Source organism: Aegilops tauschii, chromosome 3, assembly GCF_002575655.3.
Source record: "Aegilops tauschii subsp. strangulata cultivar AL8/78 chromosome 3, Aet v6.0, whole genome shotgun sequence".
Classification (NCBI taxonomy): Eukaryota; Viridiplantae; Streptophyta; class Magnoliopsida; order Poales; family Poaceae; genus Aegilops; species Aegilops tauschii.
In genome coordinates this window covers 476,617,363-476,638,514 of record NC_053037.3, presented here as the reverse complement: position 1 = coordinate 476,638,514, position 21,152 = coordinate 476,617,363, and the positions used below count along the sequence as shown (strand labels likewise).

Below are 21,152 nucleotides of genomic sequence, written 5' to 3'. Positions count from 1 at the left end.
AGTGTTATCAAATCCTTAAAGACTAAATATGATAAGATAACTTCAAAGGGAAAACTCAATCCATTACAAGAGAGTAGAGGGGGAGAAACATCATAAGATCCAACTATAATAGCAAAGCTCACGATACATCAAGATCGTGCCGAATCAAGAACACGAGAGAGAGAGAGAGATCAAGCACATAGCTATTGGTAGATACCCTCAGCCTTGAGGGTGAACTACTCCCTCCTCGTCATGGAGAGCGCCGGGATGATGAAGATGGCCACCGGAGAGGGATTCCCCTCTCCGGCAGGGTGCCGGAACGGGTCTAGATTGGTTTTCGGTGGCTACAGAGGCTTGCGGCGGCGGAACTCCCAATCTAGGTTATGTTCTGGAAGTTTGGGTATATATAAGAGGTGTTGGCATCGGGAACAAGTCAGGGGGGTCTCCGAGGCGGCCACGAGGTAGGGGGGCGCGCCCCCCACCCTCGTGGGTGCCTCGGGATTCTTCTGGCCCATCTCCGATACTCCGTGGGCTTCTTCTGGTCCAAAAATAATCTCCGTGAAATTTCAGGTCAATTGGACTCCGTTTGGTTTTCCTTTTCTGCGATACTCAAAAACAAGGAAAAAACAAAAACTGGCACTGGGCTCTAGGTTAATAGGTTAGTCCCAAAAATCATATAAAATAGCATATAAATGCATATAAAACTTCCTAGATGGATAATATAATAGCATGGAACAATCAAAAATTATAGATACGTTGGAGACGTATCATCTATAGGTGTCTCCGAAGGTGTTTGTTGGGTTGGCACAGATCGAGATTGGGATTTGTCACTCCGAGTATCGGAGAGGTATCTCTGGGCCCTCTCGGTAATGCACATCACTATAAGCTTTGCAAGCAATGTGACTAATGAGTTAGTTGCGGGATGATGCATTATGGAACGAGTAAAGAGACTTGCCGGTAACGACATTGAACTAGGTATGAGGATACCGACGATCGAATCTCGGGCAAGTGACATACCGATGACAAAGGGAATGACATATGTTGTTATGCGGTTTGACCAATAAAGATCTTCGTAGAATATGTAGGAACCAATATGAGCATCCAGGTTCCGCTATTGGTTATTGACCGGAGATGTGTCTCGGTCATGTCTACATAGTTCTCGAACCCGTAGGGTCCGCACGCTTAACATTTGATGACGATTTGTATTATGAGTTGTGTGTTTTGGTGACCGAAGTTTGTTTGGAGTCCCGGATGAGATCACGGACATGACGAGGAGTCTCGAAATGGCCGAGATGTAAAGATTGATATACTGGAAGGTAGTATTCGGACATCGGAAGGGTTCCGGAGTGTATCGGGTACATACCGGAGTACCGGAGGGGTTACCGAAACCCCCGGGGAAAGATATGGGCCATTGGAGGGAGTCTAACCAGCCCACAAGGGGCTGGTGCGCCCCCCACAAGGGAGGAGGCCGAATTGGTTTACGGAAGGGGGCGCCACCCCCCCCCCTTTCCTTCTCCTTCCCCCTTTCCACCTCCATGAGAAGGAAAAGAAGGGGGGTGAATCCTACTAGGACTAGGAGTCCTAGTAGGACTCCCCACTTATGGCACGCCCCCTAGGGCCGGCCTCCTCCCTCTCCCTCCTTTATATACGTGGGCAGGGCACCCCTTGGAGACACAACAATTGTTCCAAGCCGTGTGCGGCGTCTCTCTCCACAGTTTGCTCCTCCGGTCATATTCATGTAGTGCTTAGGCGAAGCCCTGCGCGGATCACATCACCATCACCGTCTCCACACCGTCGTGCTGACGAAACTCTCCCTCGACCCTCTGCTAGATCAAGAGTTCGAGGGACGTCATCGTGTTGAACGTGTGCTGAACACGGAGGTGCCATACGTTCAGTACTTGGATCGGTTGGATCGTGAAGACTTTCGACTACATCAACCGCGTTACTAAACGCTTCCGCTTTCGGTCTACGAGGGTACGCGGACACACTCTCCCCTTCTCGTTGCTATGCATCTCCTATATAGATCTTGCGTGATCGTATGAATTTTTTTGAAATTGTATGCTACGTTTCCCAACACTTACTTCACTTAATGCTTGTCACTAGGGTCCGACTGATATGGCTTCAGATGTGAACTGTTTTTGTTTCATGAATATGTATGTGTTTGGATCTTACCTACAATGCGTATGCACCTATTATAGTTTCTGAAATGGAGACCTGAAATTGAAAATAATTTGGATATCAATGGGAATCGCTATAATTTGATGATTACATGTATTCATTGAGTGTTTATGCTTTGCTCCGGTGCGTTGTTGTTGAACAACCTCGTCGTCCATGTGTTGTCATGAGATGGTTGGTGCGAATAAGGTCATTGTTGTAGTGTGCTGATCGCGGATCTGATCGCTCTTTTTCCTCTCGCCTACACATAGCTTTGGTCTTGTATGACTTTGCTATTTTATGGCGTGTGCGTGTGTTGGTATTGGCTGTGTGCATCCTAGCTATGCAGATAACGGGTGTGTGCTCATTGTGTTTTGTATCCTCGTGATGCTCCATTTTGAGCCAATAAAATCCACTCTTTGTCGAAAAAAATTACCCTCAATTTTCATTAGAATCGTGTTGAAACGAGAGGGTACTAGAAAAGATGTTGTGCAAGTTCTTATTGCAAGCTGGAATACATGCCTACATGGGTTGAAGAATATGAGCTTGTTGCATATGCCCTATGTTTATGCTACTAGATGCGTAGAGATCAATTGCAGTCAAGAAGCCAAGCAACCTATGAACAACATGTTTCATGAGTTATCTGTGGAGGATGTATGGTTCCCTACATGACTATGAATAAGCAACAAAGAAGCCAACCATACTATATGAAATTGATTTTAACGAACACAGCTTAAAAGTTAAGCAAACTATTATAAAGAAGTTCTTCGCGAAGTATCTGAAAGCATAAAAGCACGATGCTAATCTATGTGATGGTAGGCCACAACATGATGTTAATTTTATTTGGTTGAATTGGTTTTGCTTACCTTGGAAAAATAACACAACCAAACACATCAAAGAGATGAAGGAGGGTACATGGAATATATCTCATTTGTTTGCCCGGTCTATGCGGATCCGCTTCGCCTGCTGTGGCCCCTACCACGCTTGCAGCCTGCCCGACTCAGCGCGAGTGAAGCACTTTGGCAGTGGGCGAAGACGCTGACAGGCGGACCCAGCTGACCCGTCACACGGGGCAGCGCGCGAGTGGGCGCACGTGAGGCAGCACGCGAAAACAACACATGACGGTGGCCCCGGCCATGGCCCACCCGTCATTGACCCTCGAGGGAAGTTGTCTGGGCGCGAGCCGGACGCGCAAATTTGATGGCCGGAGAGCCCCAGGGAGCCGGCCGTGTGAGGCCTGCGCAAAACAAATGATGCAGAGAGCACTCCCACGTGTGGTGGCTCCAGCATTCTTTATGGAAGTAATGCTCGATAGTCTTACAATGTCGTTGATGACGATGGTATCTTGATTAATAGTAACTAAACTAATAGCGATGGTGGATATGGCTATGGAAATGAGATGTGAAGCAAGGTTAATGATGGTTGTGTGTGTGCTTCGATGGATGGATGGGTTGTTTCTTACGATAGCGTCTTCCTACTCATTTATATAGGCATCATCTTCTCTTGTGTTACTTTCAGTGCGCGGCAAATTATATGGAAATGATCTTGTTCTCCAGTACATCCCACATATGAGTTGATTTTCACCTAAAACGTCCATATCTACAAGGAATAAAATAAACAAAGATATTTGCACAGCTTTGCATTTATTAGTGATTAGCGGGCAAGTTGGAGGGATACACATAAAAAGTATCTCAAAATATCCGGTTTAAACACCGTGACCAAATGAGTTCTGTGTGGAGTTCTACCAACATTTTTGGGGGATAATAAAAAGGGACCTGACATTTTCACCAAGGTTGCCAATAACTATGTCATAGCAACAACAGACAAAGTGGTATGACTGATTCAGTCAGCTTTCATGCTAGGACGACATAAATTAGAAGGGTTTGTTTTGCTACATGAGACCATTCATGAGTTGCTTTTGAGAAATCTGATGAACAATATTCAAGGTGGACTTTAAAAGCATATGACATGGTCAAGTGGACTTTTCTCCAACAGGCTATGTGCATAAATGGTTTCATGACAAAGTAGTGTCAATGGATTGACACCTTCGTCCGAGATGGTAGCACGGGCATCATAACGATGGCATTGGTAATTCTTTTCAGACTAGTAAGGGGCTGCAACAAGGCGACCCTTTTCACCATATTCTTCAACATTGTTGTAGATAGGTTGGCATTACTCATTGGGAGAGCTAAGGAAGTCGGCCAAGTGGGTAGAAAAATTCCGCAACTTGCGGATGGTGGGATCTCGCTCTATAGTAAGCTATTATTTGGCCTTTAAATAAACTTCAATAAGAGTGAACTTTTCTGTTTTAAAAAGGACAGAGCAGAGGAGAATCACTACAAGTTGTTGTCCGGCTGCGAATCTGTAGCTCTTCCCTTTCAGTACCTTGGTGTTATGATGCACTTTCATAAACTCCTACATAAGGAATGGAAGTGCATTGGTGACCACTTTGAAAACAAGCTTGACAATTTGGATGGAGAAGCTCATGCCTTCTGGGGCACATCATGTTCAAATCAACATGCTCCTCACTACCATACCTATGTTCATGTTGTCTTTATTTGAGACAACCAATTGAGTATGGAAGAGACTAGACTATTAAGGATCCAAATTGTTTTGGCAATCTAATGAACACAAACATATTACCATTTAACTAGGTGAGATGTTATTTGTAGACCTAAGGATCAAGGTGACCTTGGGTGGAAGATCTCGAGATTAAGAATAAGTGCTTGCTCGGCAAATGATTGTGCAAGCTACTTATGGGGGATGGCGTTTGGAAGGAGCTACTTAGAAACAAGTATCTTCCCTCTAAAACCTATCACAAGTAACTGCCAAGATTAACCCTTTTGGAAATGATTGACGAGTCAAGAGCATTTTCTCTGTAGATGTGTTTTTGACCCAAGAGATGTGCAAACAACTAGATTCTAGGAGGACATTTGGTCAGGGGATGCGCCCTTGGCCTTGCAGTGTCATCGTCTCTACAACATTATTCAATGAAAGGGATTCTCGTTGCTTCTGTTCTACGACAATTCCCTCTAAATATTGCTTTCCATTAGGCACTCACCGGTGTGAAGTGGGCGTGATGGTTGCATTTGGTTAATAGATTGATGACGATCAATCTAAAACATGAATCGGACACTTTTCGATGGAAAACTAATTGCCTCAGGCCGTTTTCACTGTTAAATCAATGTATTTCTATCTCATCAATGATGGCCAGACCTATATAACCACAAATTATTTTAAACTTGAAGTCCCTTTGATGATAATATCCTTGTGATGGGAAAGTGTCCTAACAGTAGAGAACCTCAAAAACCGCAGATGGCAAGATTGCACAAAAAGATGTTTTTGTGCAAATAAGGAATTTATTCAGTATTTGTTCCAACATTGCCCACTTGCTAAGATTTTGTGGCGCTCTATTCATATTGCTTTCAATCTACCACCCCCGCGGGTATTACAAATTTGTTTGGTAGTTAGCTGGCGTGGTGCATCCTAATATTAAGGCTTGGATCTTTGTGAGAGTTTGTGTTTTACTTTGAGCTATATAGAATTGTCACGGTGATTGTTTTAAACGTAAGTTGCCAATTTTTTACGGATCATTACATAGACACATATTAGGCCCTATTTGTTTGGGCTTTTGCTTGTGCTTTTGCAGCTTTTCCACTTTGACAAAAAAGCCAAAAAAAGCTCCTAAATAGGTGCATTTTTGCTTTAGCTTTTGGCTTATACCATCAACAATACTGATTCATATGCCAAAAGTCGAAGCAAAAAAGCCCCTATTTAGTGAAAGTACCCTTCTGTTTCCGAGCACAAATGAGCTCGGTGAACAATAAGATAAAATAAAAACAAAAAATCCTGGATTTTTTTGGTGACAAACATTGACAAAAGTATCAAGGGCTTGCAAAAATTCGTTACGGAACCACATTCCTGTAAGGCATGGCAAAAAAAATCAGTGCTCCAAAATGCTTTTGAAAGTAGCATTTTCAGAGTATCAATTTTGATTTGCCACGCCTTCTAGGAATGCGATTTCATGACGAATTTTTGGAAGCACTTGAAACTTTTCTTAGTGTTTAGTCACAAAAAAAATATATTTTTTTTAATTTGTTTGAATTTTTTATTTACTGTTCACCCGAGCTCATTTGAGCTCGGGCTGAGAAACTCGGCGTCCCCTATTTAGGAGCTTTTGTGGCTTTTTTGCTAAAATAGAAGTAAAAACCCAAACAAACAGGGCCAATCCATAGTTCTTTCTTCACCGGGAGGAGGACCGTGCATCCATGGTCTCTGCATGCAATTAATTGGAGATGATCGTTCGAAGCCTTTTCAACTGATTTAGGTGGTAACCTAATAATAGGATATGTGATGCATCATGCATGGAGCTTCATATTTCTTGTTTGCTCCGGACCTTCCTTTACTGAATCTATTAGTAGTGGAACATTTCAACATATACCTTTATTTAGGCACTGGTTGCAGGTATCTCCTTCTCTTCAAGGAGAGAGCACTGGTTGCAGGTATCCCCTTCTCTTCAATGCACTTTTGCGCCAGCTCGAACCCTCAGCTTCCGCTTTGGCTGGGCTTTGCTCTAACCAATTGAGCATAGCAGTTGGATGAAATTTGTTCCTTGGTTTGCGCTTGTGGCTTTTTTGTCGCACTTATACTATCTACCTATTTGGATACTTGTAAACTCTGCAATAAGTAATTGAGGGTTGTGTGCGTCCAACTATTCAGATACCGAGGGTGTCCAGCCTCTTTATAAAAAAACAGATAAATGGACCATAAAGTTTAACGTTATCTCTATTTCTTTCTTAAGACTTAGGCCCCGTTCGAATCAAAGGGAAGAAATATAAAGGATTGGAACAAAATGGAGGAAAAGGAAAAGAAGGCAGGTGTAAAACATTGGAATATAAAAACCTTGCAGAAACAACAACGTAGGTGTTCGGAATGCAGGAGAAATAGTGCAGGAAATCTAGACAAGTTGGTCCCACAAAATGAAATTGTAATGTTGAAAAAGATAACACATTGGTTGAGTTCAGGTCAATGGGCCCCAGCATGCACAGATGCAGCCTGTTCTTAACTTGATGTGGGCCCAAAGCTGCATGGTTGAGCTGCACCACCTCGAGCCAGAGCCAACGCACACAAAAAAGAGCTGGGAGTGGATGTTTGATTTCCTCCAAAAGTACATGCTAGGAAAACTTTCCAGAGGATTGGAAATGATGGATTCCTACGTCCCGAACGCAGCTACAGCAACAAAACCCATAGGTATCAATTCCCTCGACGTTTCCTTCACTCTTCCCATGAAGCGAACGGGCCCTTAGGGCTTCTTTGATTCAAAGGATTCTCAAAAGAATTTTAAAGGATTCTAGTCCTTAGGAACTTTTCCTATGTGGGTTGTTTGATTCGTAGGATTGTAAACCATAGGAATTTTTCTATAGGATTCATTTGCACTAGATTTCATAGGAAATTTTTCATCCACTCAAACCTCTTTGAAAGAATCCTACGCTTTTCCTATGCACAATCAAATACTCATACAATCCTGTAGAATTCAAGATGACATGCCACTCTAATCCCACGTTTTTCCTATTCCCCTGTTTTGAAAATCCTACGAATCAAAGAGGCCCTCAGTACAAACTCTCCATGGAAGACACTTCGAGTGATCCCCAGGATAGTGCAAAGAACAAGGGATTTATTTTCATGATTAAAAGATGCACCATTTCCCTCAGATCTGTGTCTTGCTTACTTTACATTTCCTTCTTCTATGTAATTGCAGTTAACATCGGGGCAAAAGTTTAGTAGTAACTGAACTTCGAGAACAAAAGTAAAAAAGGAAGGCCACACGTTCTGCCCTGGCTACCTTCAGGAAGACAGTACTAGTTTCAGATATTAGTCCTAAACTCCAAACCACAGAATCGACAGGGTACAACCTTGTATTGTATGATTGTTACTTAAGTGAAAGAGTTAAAAGCACCAGGAGTCCTAGAACTTGCTCTCAATGTGATGCTTTAGTCCTACAACTTGAAATTTGACCCTACCCAGTCCCTCAACTTGCATAAGATGTGCAAATTTGGTCTGACGAATCAGAGAGCGCCATGTGGACGTGTGGGTGCATACCCGGTCAGCGCGTGCTCTTTTGCAAAGAGGCCCCTGGCGTTGCTGTGAATCAACCCGCACAGATGAGCACTTCTCTGATTCTCATGGTATGGTGCATACCCGGTCAACCCGTACTCAAGAACATGGTGCTGAAGCTGTCGGGCACGCAGAGGCAGGGGGTGCCGAAGCGGGGCGGCTCGCCGCCGCCGAGGGGCCGGACGACGTCGCTGTACCGGAGCGGGTACTACCGGTCGGGCGTGGTGCAGGACGACATGGCGGTGCCGCCGGCCACGTACCTGGGCCACGGCGCCGGGGGCGGGGGCGGCACGGCGGCGTCGAGCGCGAGCTCCACGCCGGCGTGGGAGCGGCCGCCCAACGGGGGGCAGGGCGAGGCGGCGGTGCGGGAGTGGGTGGCGCAGGTGGAGCCCGGGGTGCAGATCACGTTCGTGTCGCTGGCGGGCGGCGCCGGCAACGACCTGAAGCGCATCCGGTTCAGCCGGGAGATGTACTACAAGTGGCAGGCGCAGCGGTGGTGCGGCGACAACAACGAGCGCATCATGGAGCTCTACAACGTCCGCCGCTTCACCCGCCAGGTGCTCCCCGACCCGCCCCGCGACGACGACGACGCCGAGGTCAGTGTCACTGGCACTCTGTGCGCCGACGGCGCCATCGTCGTGCATCGTTGCTTAAGGCTCAAGGATTTGTTTGCAGCAGAGGGAGTCGTTCTACTCGCAGTCGCAGGTGGGCTCGACGATGGGCAGCCCTCCGCAACGACCGGCGCCGGCCCAGGCGGGCCCGGCGGCGCGGCGCGGCAGCACAGCTTCCGCGGCCCGCTGTCCCCGCCGCCGCCGTCGTCGTCCAACCCGTCGGAGCGCGCCTGGCAGCAGCAGCAGCAGCAACACCCGCAGCGCCCTGAGCCGGACGTCCCGGAGCCGGCGCGGACGACCACCTCGTCCATGCCGGACGACGTGTCCATCAGCAACGCCAGCGAGCTGGAGGTGACGGAATTGGTGATCCAGGACGAGCCCGGCGTGTACATCACCGTCCGCGAGCTCGCCGACGGCGCCCGCGAGCTCCGCCGCGTCCGCTTCAGGTAATCTTAAACAAATTTCCTTCTCTGAATCCAGCACATGATCAGATGATCTCTCCTGCTGCTGCATTGCATCCACCGATGGTGATTCTTTGGGGTCCTAGAGTCTTATTATCATCTTGTTGCATGCAGCCGTGAGAAGTTTGCGGAGCTGAACGCGAAGCTGTGGTGGGAGGAGAACAAGGAGAGGATACACGCGCAGTACCTCTGAATCTCCATTGGTAAAACTGGGACACTTTCATTCTGAAGCTTCAAGCTTTGTGCAAGGGAAGGGGAAAGATTAATAGTCTCTGATACTACTGCTGCTGCTTAATTACAAGTAAATATAGAGTTTAATTTGTGTTTGGGGTTGGAGCTGGGAAAGAGAGAGAGAGGGATAGGAGGGGGGGTGAGGGGAAAGAGAAATGTTTGTTTAGGGTTTAATTAGGGCAGTGCCATGATGCATGCCCAGGTGACCTGTGACTGTCACTGCATGCAGGTGTACCATGTTCATGTTGAGAACCATTCACAATGCTTGACTTGAGTATGTTTAGTCCTCATTTTCTCTGCATGCAGAACATGTTGTTTCAGTAGTAATGCTCTTTTATTTATCTGTCCATTTGTTTATTTATTTATTATGCAGTGCTAATAGGCATACAACTAACATGGCAATATCCTAGCACTGCAACAATCACCAATGTACACAGATCAGTAATAATCTTATAGACTAATAACAAGACTGGTACAGTTCTGTGCATCAAAGAAATGTGCTACATACAGGCATACAGTAAATATGATGAATCCACCAGAAATCATAAGCACATACCACATGTACAACTGCTACCCAAATGAACTACGGCAAGGGACATAAACACCACGAGCCCGCAAACTGGATGCACCCCTGTCACGCGGTTTTCTTGACAGTAATCTTGATAAAATGTGAAGAGAAGTGATCTAAAACATGACCAGACTCGGTGTCAAACCTTGATACTGGGAGGAGAAAGAGATTACTGTTTGTAGAGGGTTGGATCAAAATGTGATCTGAGGTTTGACATGGTCTTAGATCACTCCTCTTCACATTTGCCAAGGGTTGCAATAATACCAACCAAGACACACAGGGAGCCTGATGGCTTCACATGCTGAATTTGCATTCGGTAACTTACCTGACGACGGCGCATCAATGTAGTGCACACATCGACGATTGAAGTCAGAAACGCTCCATAGCAGCCCGGCTCATCGAACAGCAGACGCGTAGGGGGACAGAATGTACTCTCTTATCCGGGATGCCCCGTCCCTCGCCAGCATGCCCTCGAGGTCTCCGAGGATTCTCGCGAGCCAAATCTCCAGCCTTCGCTGGATTTCCTTGAAATTGTTCCTGACTGAACTTAGTGCTCTTCTTGTGCTCACTTTGGCATCGCCGAAGCTGCTTTTCGCGGTCTCTGCCTGCACTGTGCCGAGCTTCTGCCTTGTTTCAGCTGCTCGGTGCTGAAGGTGGAATGCTTCCAGCAAGTACTCTGTCTGCCGCTGTGTTCTGAACTCTGAGTTGAGTGTCGAATCACAAGGGTCATTTGCTTGCTGCAGAAATAGATATAGGTTAGTTTTTTTTTACTGCCGTGGGTTAAAAGCTATGACCTCTATCTATAATAGCTATAGGAAGCAGAAGATGCGACTGACTTCAAAAATCAGAGAATTCAGCATCATCAAGAGTCATGCTATAGAACCAGGAAAAAATTGCTACTAGCCAAAACTATTGCTCCTATTACTACTATGAACCAGTGTATCAGTTAGCTTAAAAACAACTAGTGTAACAGTTGGTAGTCATTGCTGCGTTTGGACCACAGTAGACCCCGGATGATTCAAACCATACCTTTACCAGTGCAGCGGGCCACTTTGAGAATCAGAGAAGTGCTCATCTATGCGGGTTGATTCACAGCAACGCCAGGGGCCTCTTTGCAAAAGAGCACGCGCTGACCGGGTATGCACCCACACGTCCACATGGCGCTCTCTGATTCGTCAGGACCAAATTTGCACATCTTATGCAAGTTGAGGGACTGGGTAGGGTCAAATTTCAAGTTGTAGGACTAAAGCATCACATTGAGAGCAAGTTCTAGGACTCCTGGTGCTTTTAACTCTAAGTGAAAGTACATGTGTGTTGTATTTTGTAAAGAGAGAATGATTTTTCCTGGGCAAGAATTGACAGCATAAAAAAGGAGTTTCTCGTCAAAACAACAAATAGGTCTCCAGATCAAATTGGTGCAAAGGTGGTAATTGCCAAGTACCCAACCATGCATCCAAATCGACTTCAGCAAAGCAAAATGTGGAAAACTCCAGCAGTCATTCAGAACTAGTTACAGGAACTAAACAACTGAAGCTACCTCAATGAACTGAAGAGAAACTGGTGTGGTCATAAAGTTGCTTCCAGTATCTCCCCAACCGCATTACTGAAAACAGGCATTACTAAGTTTGGCCATGTACTGATAAACTTTTGATTGTAGCAACAACAAATCACACTCTGGCAGACATACAAGTTGATTTATAAACAAAAACAACCAAAGAACAAAGCAAGGACATACTCGTTACAATAATCTAGTAAAGAAATTGCCACGAGAGGTGGAGTAGAAGTGCATACTAATTGGTAGCAAACTTAGCCTGGCAGCTTTAGGTTCTGGGTCAGTTTGCTGAATGAAAATGGATTGTACCTATGCCTGAAATGCTTGCCACCAGGGTCTTTTGATGGCAGTACATGTATTGGAAACTCCGTTTTTTAAACGACAGGGTGGATTCAAAAGTGTGAATCTCATACACTGTTCGTGTTTGCCATTTGTTTTCTTTGGAAGACAAAATTCAGAACGATTTCCAGTGCGGGGAAACCGCGGAGCAATTGCATCGATCGAGCTTACTGCTCAATCGCATCCGAGCTTCTGGTAGGAAACATACGGATACGCGCAGTAACCGCTCCGGTTGGCGGAGTCTTGATGCGGTCGCTGGACGTCGAAGCGGGGAAAGAAGGGCGGTGGCGGCGGCGCGGGCGCGGCGGCGCCGGGGCTGGAGCGCTTGAGGTAGAGGCGGTACTTCTGGAGGTGGCTGGCGACGTTCTCCCGCGTGAGGCCGTCGACGTTCATGAGGCGCACGATGGCCTTGGGCACGGCGCCCTTCTCGCCGAGGTGCTCGACGGCCTCGACGAACCGGTGGTGCAGCTCCGGCGTCCACACCATCCTCGCCTTCTTCCCGCCGCCGCCGCCGCCCCTCCGGCCCCCGGGGGCGGCGGCGTCGTCGGTCTCGCCCTCCCCCTCCTCCTCGTCCTCCTCGTCGTACTCGTCGAACCTGAGGGTCAGGTGGGAGGTGGGCGAGTCGTGGAGGAAGCCGGCGTCCACGGGGGAGGAGAGCGCGTCCGCGGGGCCGATCCCGAAGGCCGCGGCGAGGGCCGGCGGGATGAGCGGCTGCGAGACGGGCGTCAGCTCGGCGGCCGAGGGGAGGCCGAGCTCCCACTCGGACACGCGGTCCACCATGTGGCGCCGCGACGAGGAGGAGCCGGCGGAGGCCGCGCCGTCGTGGGGCTGGGGCCGGACGACGCGAGGGGATAACATGGCATATACTCTTCTCTTCTCTTCTCTTCTCTTTCCCGGCGGGGGCGGGGGCGGGGTCAGGTTTGCTGAGGACGGGGTGGGGCCTGGGGTGGCTCAAAAGGCGGAAGGGGTAGGATATTTCTCGAGGGAAGAAGGGATTGGATATGTGACGACGTGGGCGATGCCCCGCTGATCCGTGGGCGCGAGCCGCGGGGAGCTGCGCTCGTCACTCGGCCCCGGGCACGTACGTGGAGCGAGTCAGTCGGCCCCGTGCATGCTTTCCACGACAAGTGGCGCGAGTAGTTTTTCTTTTTTAGGCTTATTTTTTAGTTAACAGTCCTACAACTTGCACGAATTGTGATGATTTGGTCCAAAAGTTATAAAATGTGACCCTGTCGTCTTCAAACTTGTGGCACATGTGACGATTTGGTCCTAGGCCAATCAGTAGAGCCAAGTGGCACCCAGCCGGTGACGATGACATGTATCTAGAGTAGGGTCTTAGGCCTGAACTAGACACCCTACCCAAGGACACTGTACAAAGATCCAAGACCTATAAAGTTCAACAGAAGATACCGATTGAAATCCTCATGAAGTGCGGTACACTCCACAGCAGATCTCACTCGGATATCCCAATTCCACTCGACCGACATTATTCACTCGGAAGACAAGAATCCACTCGGAGTTCAGAAGACCTAGAGCCACCCCTGGATGGCAACGGTCAGGCATTCACTCCTCGTCATAAAGATCATTTAATACGGGCGTTACCAGTAACGTACGTGACTTAATTCTCATTGAACCCTGGTGTAACTGAGGGCTGCGAGGGGTCGGCGCACTCTATATAAGCCACCCCTCAGTCCTATGTTAGGAAACCTAACGGTGTAATGGCCCTCCCCCCGAGGGCCGCCCTCCATCTCTACCTCACCTCCTGGGTATGAAAGGAAATAAACAGTATTCCTTATCTAATCCACTAACCTTCCTTTCATCCCAGTAGAGGTGTCCGTCCCCCTCGAGGGGGCCTACTGGGGGTGTCAAGCACTGATTGGTGCTTTTCCGCGTTGCTTTCACAAAGAAGCAAAAGCGGAGAAAAGCACGCTCACAATCAGTGAAGAAAGGGGGTCGAGGTTTCCAAACCGACCGACCGTTGTTCGGAATAGAGTAGTTCCACTCGTGAGAGTGGTTTCCTAAAATTTTGAAAAAATTAGGGGTTCGCACCCCCTGTAACTCACACTCTAATCAACAGAGCCTCCGAGGCACCGAGACGTAGGGCTTTTACCTCCTCCGAGAGGGGCCTGAACTCGTAAATCCGAGTGTACAGCTTCACCGTACCTAGGACTCTGCCCTCTCCTATGTACCCCCCCCCCATCTCTACTGTCAGATCCGTTCCCACGATAGTTGGCGCCCACCGTGGGGCAGGCGTCTAAGCGACTCCCGGTGAGGTTGCGATCTTCGTCAACATGGTTTTCGGCGGTGGATTGTCCTTGGGTCGTGAGATCCGTCTCGGCGCGCTCACCTTCATCGCCGACGACTCGACCTGGCTCCAGGAGGCCCCCCTCGACGTCGAGGCGCTCCCCATTCGTGGGGAGGCGCACTTCCGCGCGAGTTTCTGCGTCGTCCTCCTGCGGCAGCCGTCGACTCAATATCGGCAGGCCCCCGCGGCATCTTCGCTCCCCCGCTGCCCGTCGCCGCAAGCGATCCGGCCGCTCGCGACTTCAGCGGTGGGTGAAGCACACAGTGGCTCGACAGTCGACCACGCCTCAAATCGCGACAATCGAGCCCGATGAATCCCTTTATGGCTTGTTCGATCTGTCGACTCGCCATTCGGATACGCTTTCCGAGTGCGAAAGCAACGACCCAGCGGCTGAGGTCCTCGTGATTGGATCTCAGCGTAGCCTGCCGGGTTTTCCCCATGGTGGGGGTGAATTCGGCGGCCCGTCGCACGGCAACGACGAGTATTATCCCCAAGCCCTCACTGCCGAGCAGAGGGAGGAACTGCGGCGCAAGAATGAGGAGGCTCTCCAGACCCCCATCATTGGGGAGACCCCTGAGGCTCAAGCTCTGGAGACTGCGCGTGTGGCCACTCTGGCCGAGCGTGCGCGTCTAGAGAATCTTCAACAAGCACTCGACGACCGCGCCCGCAGGGAGATTCCAAGTTCCAGTCGACGATAGTTGTTTCCGACTGGGCCTCAAGATGAGTGTCAGGTATACCGCACTCCGATTTAGAATGTTGTGGCAGCGGCCTGTATTGCAGATTCCATCCAGTCGTCCCGCTTTTAGGCTGGAAGAGGTTTACAGCAGATTCGAGCACTGCTCAAGGCGGCTGGTGAACAGAACTCAGTTGTTTCCCAGTCGCGCAGTAGGATTCACAGCAGATCTGTCATGGCAGACACAGTTCAGTCGGCACACAGCCCGAGATCGCCTCTGCGGTGTGAAGATCGTGGTTTTCACCAGGACTAGTACCTGGGTCGAGGCCACGGGCAGTTTGACCCTCGATATCACCACGATGACCGCCGTCGAGTGTCTATGCCCCCTCCGAGGGGTGGTTCGTACGTGCCCCGGCGGTATGATGATAGGCGCCGTACGGCGACGAGCGGAGGGTTCCAGTCGACCCCGAGAGCCCGGATTTGATGCAAGGTCAGTCCTTGTAGAGCTTACAGAGAAGGATTGGACAGAGATCGTCCGAGTGGAAGCAGAGCATTCGTCTCTGGGCCCGAATGTTTCAGCAGAGCCATCCGAGCAGTTGAGATCCTGCCCAACTTCAGATTGGCTGCGGGAGTGAGCAAGTTCACTGGCGAGTCGAAGCCAGACAGATGGTTGGAAGATTACCGAGTGGCAGTGCAGATTGGTGGAGGCAACGACGAAGTAGCCATGAAGCACCTCCCCTTGATGCTTGAAGGTTCGGCCAGGGCTTGGTTGAATCAGTTGGCTCCTGGAAGCATATTCTCTTCGGAAGATTTGGCCCGAGTGTTCATCAAGACATTCGAAGGCACTTGCAAATGCCCCGCTGGGCTGTCTGAGTTGCAGCACTGTGTCCAGAAGCCGAATGAAACTTTGAGAGATTACATCCAGCGGTGGACTACACTTCATCATCTGGTGGAGAATGTTTCAGAGCATCAGGCGGTCTACGCTTTCAAGGAAGGCGTACGGTATAGAGAGCTCACACTGAAATTTGGTCGCTCCGAGGCCATGACTCTAAATCGGATGATGGAGATAGCCACTCGGTACATGAATGGCGAAGAGGAAGACCGACTCCGCTATGGCAAAGGGAAGACAGTCGACCCTGACACCGGAGGGGGAAATACCAGTCGGAAGCAGAAACGTAAAGCCGAAGCCTCAGGTCAGGCAGAAGACGCAGTGGTGAATACCCAAGGAAAGTTCAAGGGAAAGCCCAAGGGGCAATGGACACCCAAGAAGATCAAAGATCAGTCGGGCCAAGACGTCATGGATTTGCCGTGTCACATTCACACGAAGAAGGATGAGGAGGGTAACTTGATTCTGCCCAAGCATACCACTCGACAGTGCAGACTCCTGATTCAGCAGTTCCGAGATGGTCAGCCCAGTGAGAAGGACTCTGATAAGGACGAAGATGAAGAAAAGGATGATGGTTACCCGAAGGTCAATGCTACCTTGGTGATTTTTGCTGATGTTGAGAGCAAGAGTCGACTGAAAGTCATAAACAGAGAGGTGAACATGGTTGCTCCGGCAACTACAACATACCTGAAGTGGTCGAAGACTCCCATTACATTCGACCAGTCCAATCACCCAGCTCACGTTGCTACCCCCAGGCAGCAAGCTTTGGTGGTCGACCCAGTCGTTGGGGGCACCCGACTGACGAAAGTTCTCATGGATGGTGGCAGTGGTTTGAACATTCTGTATGCTGAGACCCTCCAGGGGATGGGCATTCCGATGTCCCAACTCAGTGAAAGCAACATGCAATTCCATGAAGTCATACCAGGGAAGAAGGCAAAGTCACTCAGACAGATTGCTCTGGACGTAGTTTTCGGTGATTCCAAGAATTTTCGCAAGGAGAAGTTGACGTTTGAGGTAGTGGATTTCCACAGTGCCTATCATGCTATTCTGCGCAGACCGGCATACACTCGTTTCATGGCCCGTCCATGTTACGTGTATCTTAAGATGAAGATGCCCGGACCCAAAGGCGTGATCACGGTCACTGGGAACAGGCAGAGAGCGGAGGAATGCCTCCAGAAGGGGTCCAAGATCGCTGACGAGCAAATGGCAGTGGTTGAACTGGTGGAATACAAGAAGAACGCTAATCCGAGTGATCTGCTCTGAGCCAAGAAGCCCGCTTTTGAGTCCGCATTTCAGTCGACCAGGGAGACGAAGCCAGTTCACATTCACCCAGAAGATCCCATGGCTGCTCCGACCCATATCTCAACGACACTCGACAGCAAATAGGAAGTCGCGCTCATCTAGTTCCTCCGTGAGAACTGGGACATCTTCGCATGGAAACCTTCAGACATGACATGTGTACCCAGGGGACTGGTTGAGCACCGTTTGTGTGTCGACTCCAAAGCCAAACCAGTCAAAGAGCATCTCCGTCGGTCTGCCGCGGAAAAGAGGAAGGCGATTGGCGAGGAAGTGGCTCGGCTCCTGGCAGCTGAGTTCATCCGCGAGATATACCACTCCGAGTGGCTCGCCAACATCGTCATGGTCCCCAAGAAGGATAATTCACTTCGTATGTGTATTGATTTCAAGCATATCAACTGGGCCTGCCCGAAAGATCATTTTCCTCTCCCCCACATCGATCAAATAGTCGACTCGACTGCGGGGTGTGAGCGTTTGTCTTTTCTGGATGTATATTCTGGGTACCATCAGATCCGACTGTATGGGCCCGATGAAATAAAAACGACCTTCACCACTCCGTTCGGGTGTTTTTGCTATGTCACCATGCCTTTCGGTCTCAAGAATGCTGGTGCCACATTCATGCGCATGATCCAGAAGTGCCTGCTCACTCAGATCAGTCGGAATGTGGAGGCATGTATGTATGATATCGTGGTTAAGTCACGCAAGAGTTCCAACCTGCTATCTGACCTTGCTGAAACCTTTGCCAATCTGAGAAGATGTGACATCAAGCTGAATCCGTCCAAGTGCACATTCGGAGTTCCTGGAGGAAAGTTGCTCGGTTTTCTCGTTTCTGAATGAGGGATAGATGCAAATCCCGAAAAGATCGGTGCAATTCTTCAAATGAAATGCCCTGTGCGTGTGCATGATGTTCAGAAGCTTACAGGTTGTCTGGCTGCATTAAGTGGATTCATTTCTCGTCTCGGTGAAAAGGCATTGCCTCTTTACCAACTGATGAAAAAGTCTGATACATTCGAGTGGACTCCTGAAGCTGAAGCAGCGTTTGTGGAGCTCAAAGCCCTGCATTCCACCCAGCCGGTGCTTGCTGCTCCGATTAGCAAAGAGCATCTACTGTTGTATATTGCATCCACTGATCAAGTTGTCAGCACAATGCTCACAGTGGAGCGAGAAGAAGAAGAAAAGGCCTATAAAGTTCAACGCCCAGTGTATTACATCTCTGAAGTCTTGACTCCATCCAAGCAAAGGTATCCGCATTACCAGAAGCTTGTATATGGGATTTATTTGACTGCGAAGAAAGTTGCACATTATTTCCAAGACCACTCGGTTTCAGTCATCAGCGACGCTCCATTATCAGAAATATTGAACAATCGAGATGCAACCGGCCGAGTGGCTAAGTGGGCAATTGAACTTCTTCCTCTGGATATCAAGTTTGAAGCAAAGAAGGCAATCAAGTCTCAAGCAATCGCGGATTTCCTGGCCGAGTGGATTGAGCAGCAGCACCCGACTCAAGTTCACTTGGAACACTGGACCATGTTCTTTGATGGATCTAAGATGTTAAATGGTTCTGGTGCCGGAGTGGTCCTGGTGTCCCCAAGAGGTGACAAACTCAGTTATGTCCTCCAGATTCACTTTGATTCCTCCAATAAGGAAGCTGAGTATGAAGCGCTCCTCTACGGGTTGCATATGGCCATCTCACTCGGCGTCCGTCGCCTGATTGTCTACGGTGACTCAGATTTGGTGGTCAATCAGGTGATGAAGGAGTGGGATGTCAGAAACCCTGCCATGACTAGATACTGCAACACAGTGAGGAAGTTGGAGAAAAAGTTCGAGGGTTTGGAGCTTCACCACATTCCTCGAATCAAGAATCAAGCAGCTGACGACCTGGCGAAAATAGGTTCCACTCGGAAACCTATCCCCAGTAATGTGTTTCTTGAGCATCTCCATTCCCCGTCGGTGCAAGAAGACCCTTTCACAGAGGAACCTCCCCAAGCAATAAGTCCTACCAATCCGACTGAAATTGAGGTACCAGCCGTTATTGACCTTGTTATGGAAATCCTCGTGATCACACCCGACTGGACAGTGTCGTACATCGCATATCTGCTCAGGCAGGAGCTTCCAGAAGATGAAGTTGAAGCGCGTCAGATTGTCCGCAGATCCAAAGCTTTCACAGTGATTAAAGGACAGCTCTACTGAGAGAGTGTTACTGGCGTGGCTCAGCAATGTATCTCTCCAGAAGAGGGTCGACTGATATTGGATGAGATCCACTCGGGGACCTGTGGTCACCATGCGTCCTCTCGGACCATCGTGGCCAAAGCATACCGAGCAGGATTCTATTGGTCACGAGCCAATGAAACTGCAAAAGAAATCGTTGAGAAGTGTGAAGGTTGCCGGTTTTACTCAAACATGTCCCACAAGCCCGCATCTGCCCTAAAAACCATCCCACTCGTCTGGCCGTTCGCTGTGTGGGGTTTGGATATGGTTGGACCACTCAGGACCGGCAGAAGTGGCTTCACTCATCTACTTGTAGCAGTCGACAAGTTCACCAAGTGGATTGAGGCCAAGCCTATCAAGAACTTAGACTCAAGCACAACCATCAGTTTCATAAGAGAGTTGATATTCCAATATGGAGTTCCGCACAGCATCATCATAGACATTGGCTCAAACTTTGACTCGGAAGAATTCAGAGCGTTCTGCGCCTCCCAGGGCACTCGGGTGGATTACGCATCCGTTGCGCACCCGCAGTCGAATGGTCAAGCTGAAAGAGCAAATGGTCAAATCCTCCAAGGTCTGAAGCCTCGACTCATGTGCAACCTTAAGCACGCAGCTGGAGCTTGGGTAACAGAATTGCCATCTGTCTTGTGGGGATTGAGGACAACTCCCAACCGTTCCACCAACCGAGCCCCTTTCTTCATGGTGTACGGAGCTGAAGTTGTGCTTCCGAGTGACCTGCTGCACAATGCGACCCGAGTGGAACTTTATTCGGAAGTTGAAGCAGAGCAGGCACATCAAGATGCAGTAGACCTTCTGGAAGAAGAACGAGAAATGGCTTTGATCAGGTCGACTATTTATCAGCAAGATCTTCGTCGATTCCATGCAAGGAACGTCAAGGGTAGAGCATTTCAAGGAGACCTGGTGCTCTGAGTGGATCAGCAATGACCGCATAAGCTCTGTTGGGGAACGCAGTAATTTCAAAATTTTCCTACGCACACGCAAGATCCATCTAGCTGATGCATAGCAACAAGAGGGGAGAGTGTTGTCCACGTACCCTCGTAGACCGAAAGCGGAAGCGTTATGACAACGCGGTAGATGTAGTCGTACGTCTTTACGATCCGACCGATCCCAATACCGAAAGTACGGCACCTCCGCGATCTGCACACGTTCAGCTCGGTGACGTCCCACGAACTCTCGATCCAGCTGAGTGTCGAGGGAGAGCTTCGTCAGCACGACGGCATGATGACGGTGATGATGAAGTTACCGGCGCAGGGCTTCGCCTAAGCACTATGACGATATGACCGAGGTGGATTATGGTGGAGGGGGCACCGCACACGCCTAAGACAGTTGTCTGTTGTGTGTCCTAGGGTGCCCCTTGCCCCCGTATATAAAGGAGCAAGGTGGGAGGCCGGCCGACCCTAGGGCGCTCCAAGGAGGGGAGGAATCCTCCTCCTAGTAGGAGTAGGATTCCTCCTTTCCTAGTCCTACTAGGAGGGGGAAGGAAGGAGTGGGAGAGGGGAAGGAAAAGGGGGGCGCCACCCCCCTCCTAGTCCAATTCGGACTCAAGGGGGAGGGGGGCGCGGCCTGCCCTGGCAGCCCCTCTCTCTCTCCACTAAGGCCCATCTAGGCCCACTAGTTCCCCAGGGGGGTTTCGGTAACCCTCCGGCACTCCAGTTTTCTCCGAAATCACCGGAACACTTCCGGTGTCCGAATATAGCCGTCCAATATATCAATCTTCATGCCTCGACCATTTCGAGACTCGTCGTCATGTTCGT

The 21,152-nt window shown here is 49.3% G+C and overlaps 1 protein-coding gene and 1 pseudogene across 1 annotated transcript; one reads left to right on the top strand and one right to left on the bottom strand.

The window, feature by feature from the left end:
- The first annotated feature begins 8,282 nt into the window (after positions 1 to 8,282).
- Positions 8,283 to 12,898, top strand: LOC109783201 (protein Brevis radix-like 4; annotated as a pseudogene).
- Positions 9,986 to 12,938, bottom strand: LOC109783207 (transcription factor PCL1). Its single transcript, XM_040404436.3, has 2 exons — positions 12,218 to 12,938; positions 9,986 to 10,855 (listed from the first exon to the last, which is right to left on the bottom strand). The coding sequence occupies exons 1-2, from the start codon at positions 12,865 to 12,867 to the stop codon at positions 10,684 to 10,686; spliced, it is 822 nt and encodes a 273-aa protein (XP_040260370.1). The 5' UTR covers positions 12,868 to 12,938; the 3' UTR covers positions 9,986 to 10,683.
- Positions 12,939 to 21,152: the final 8,214 nt, after the last annotated feature.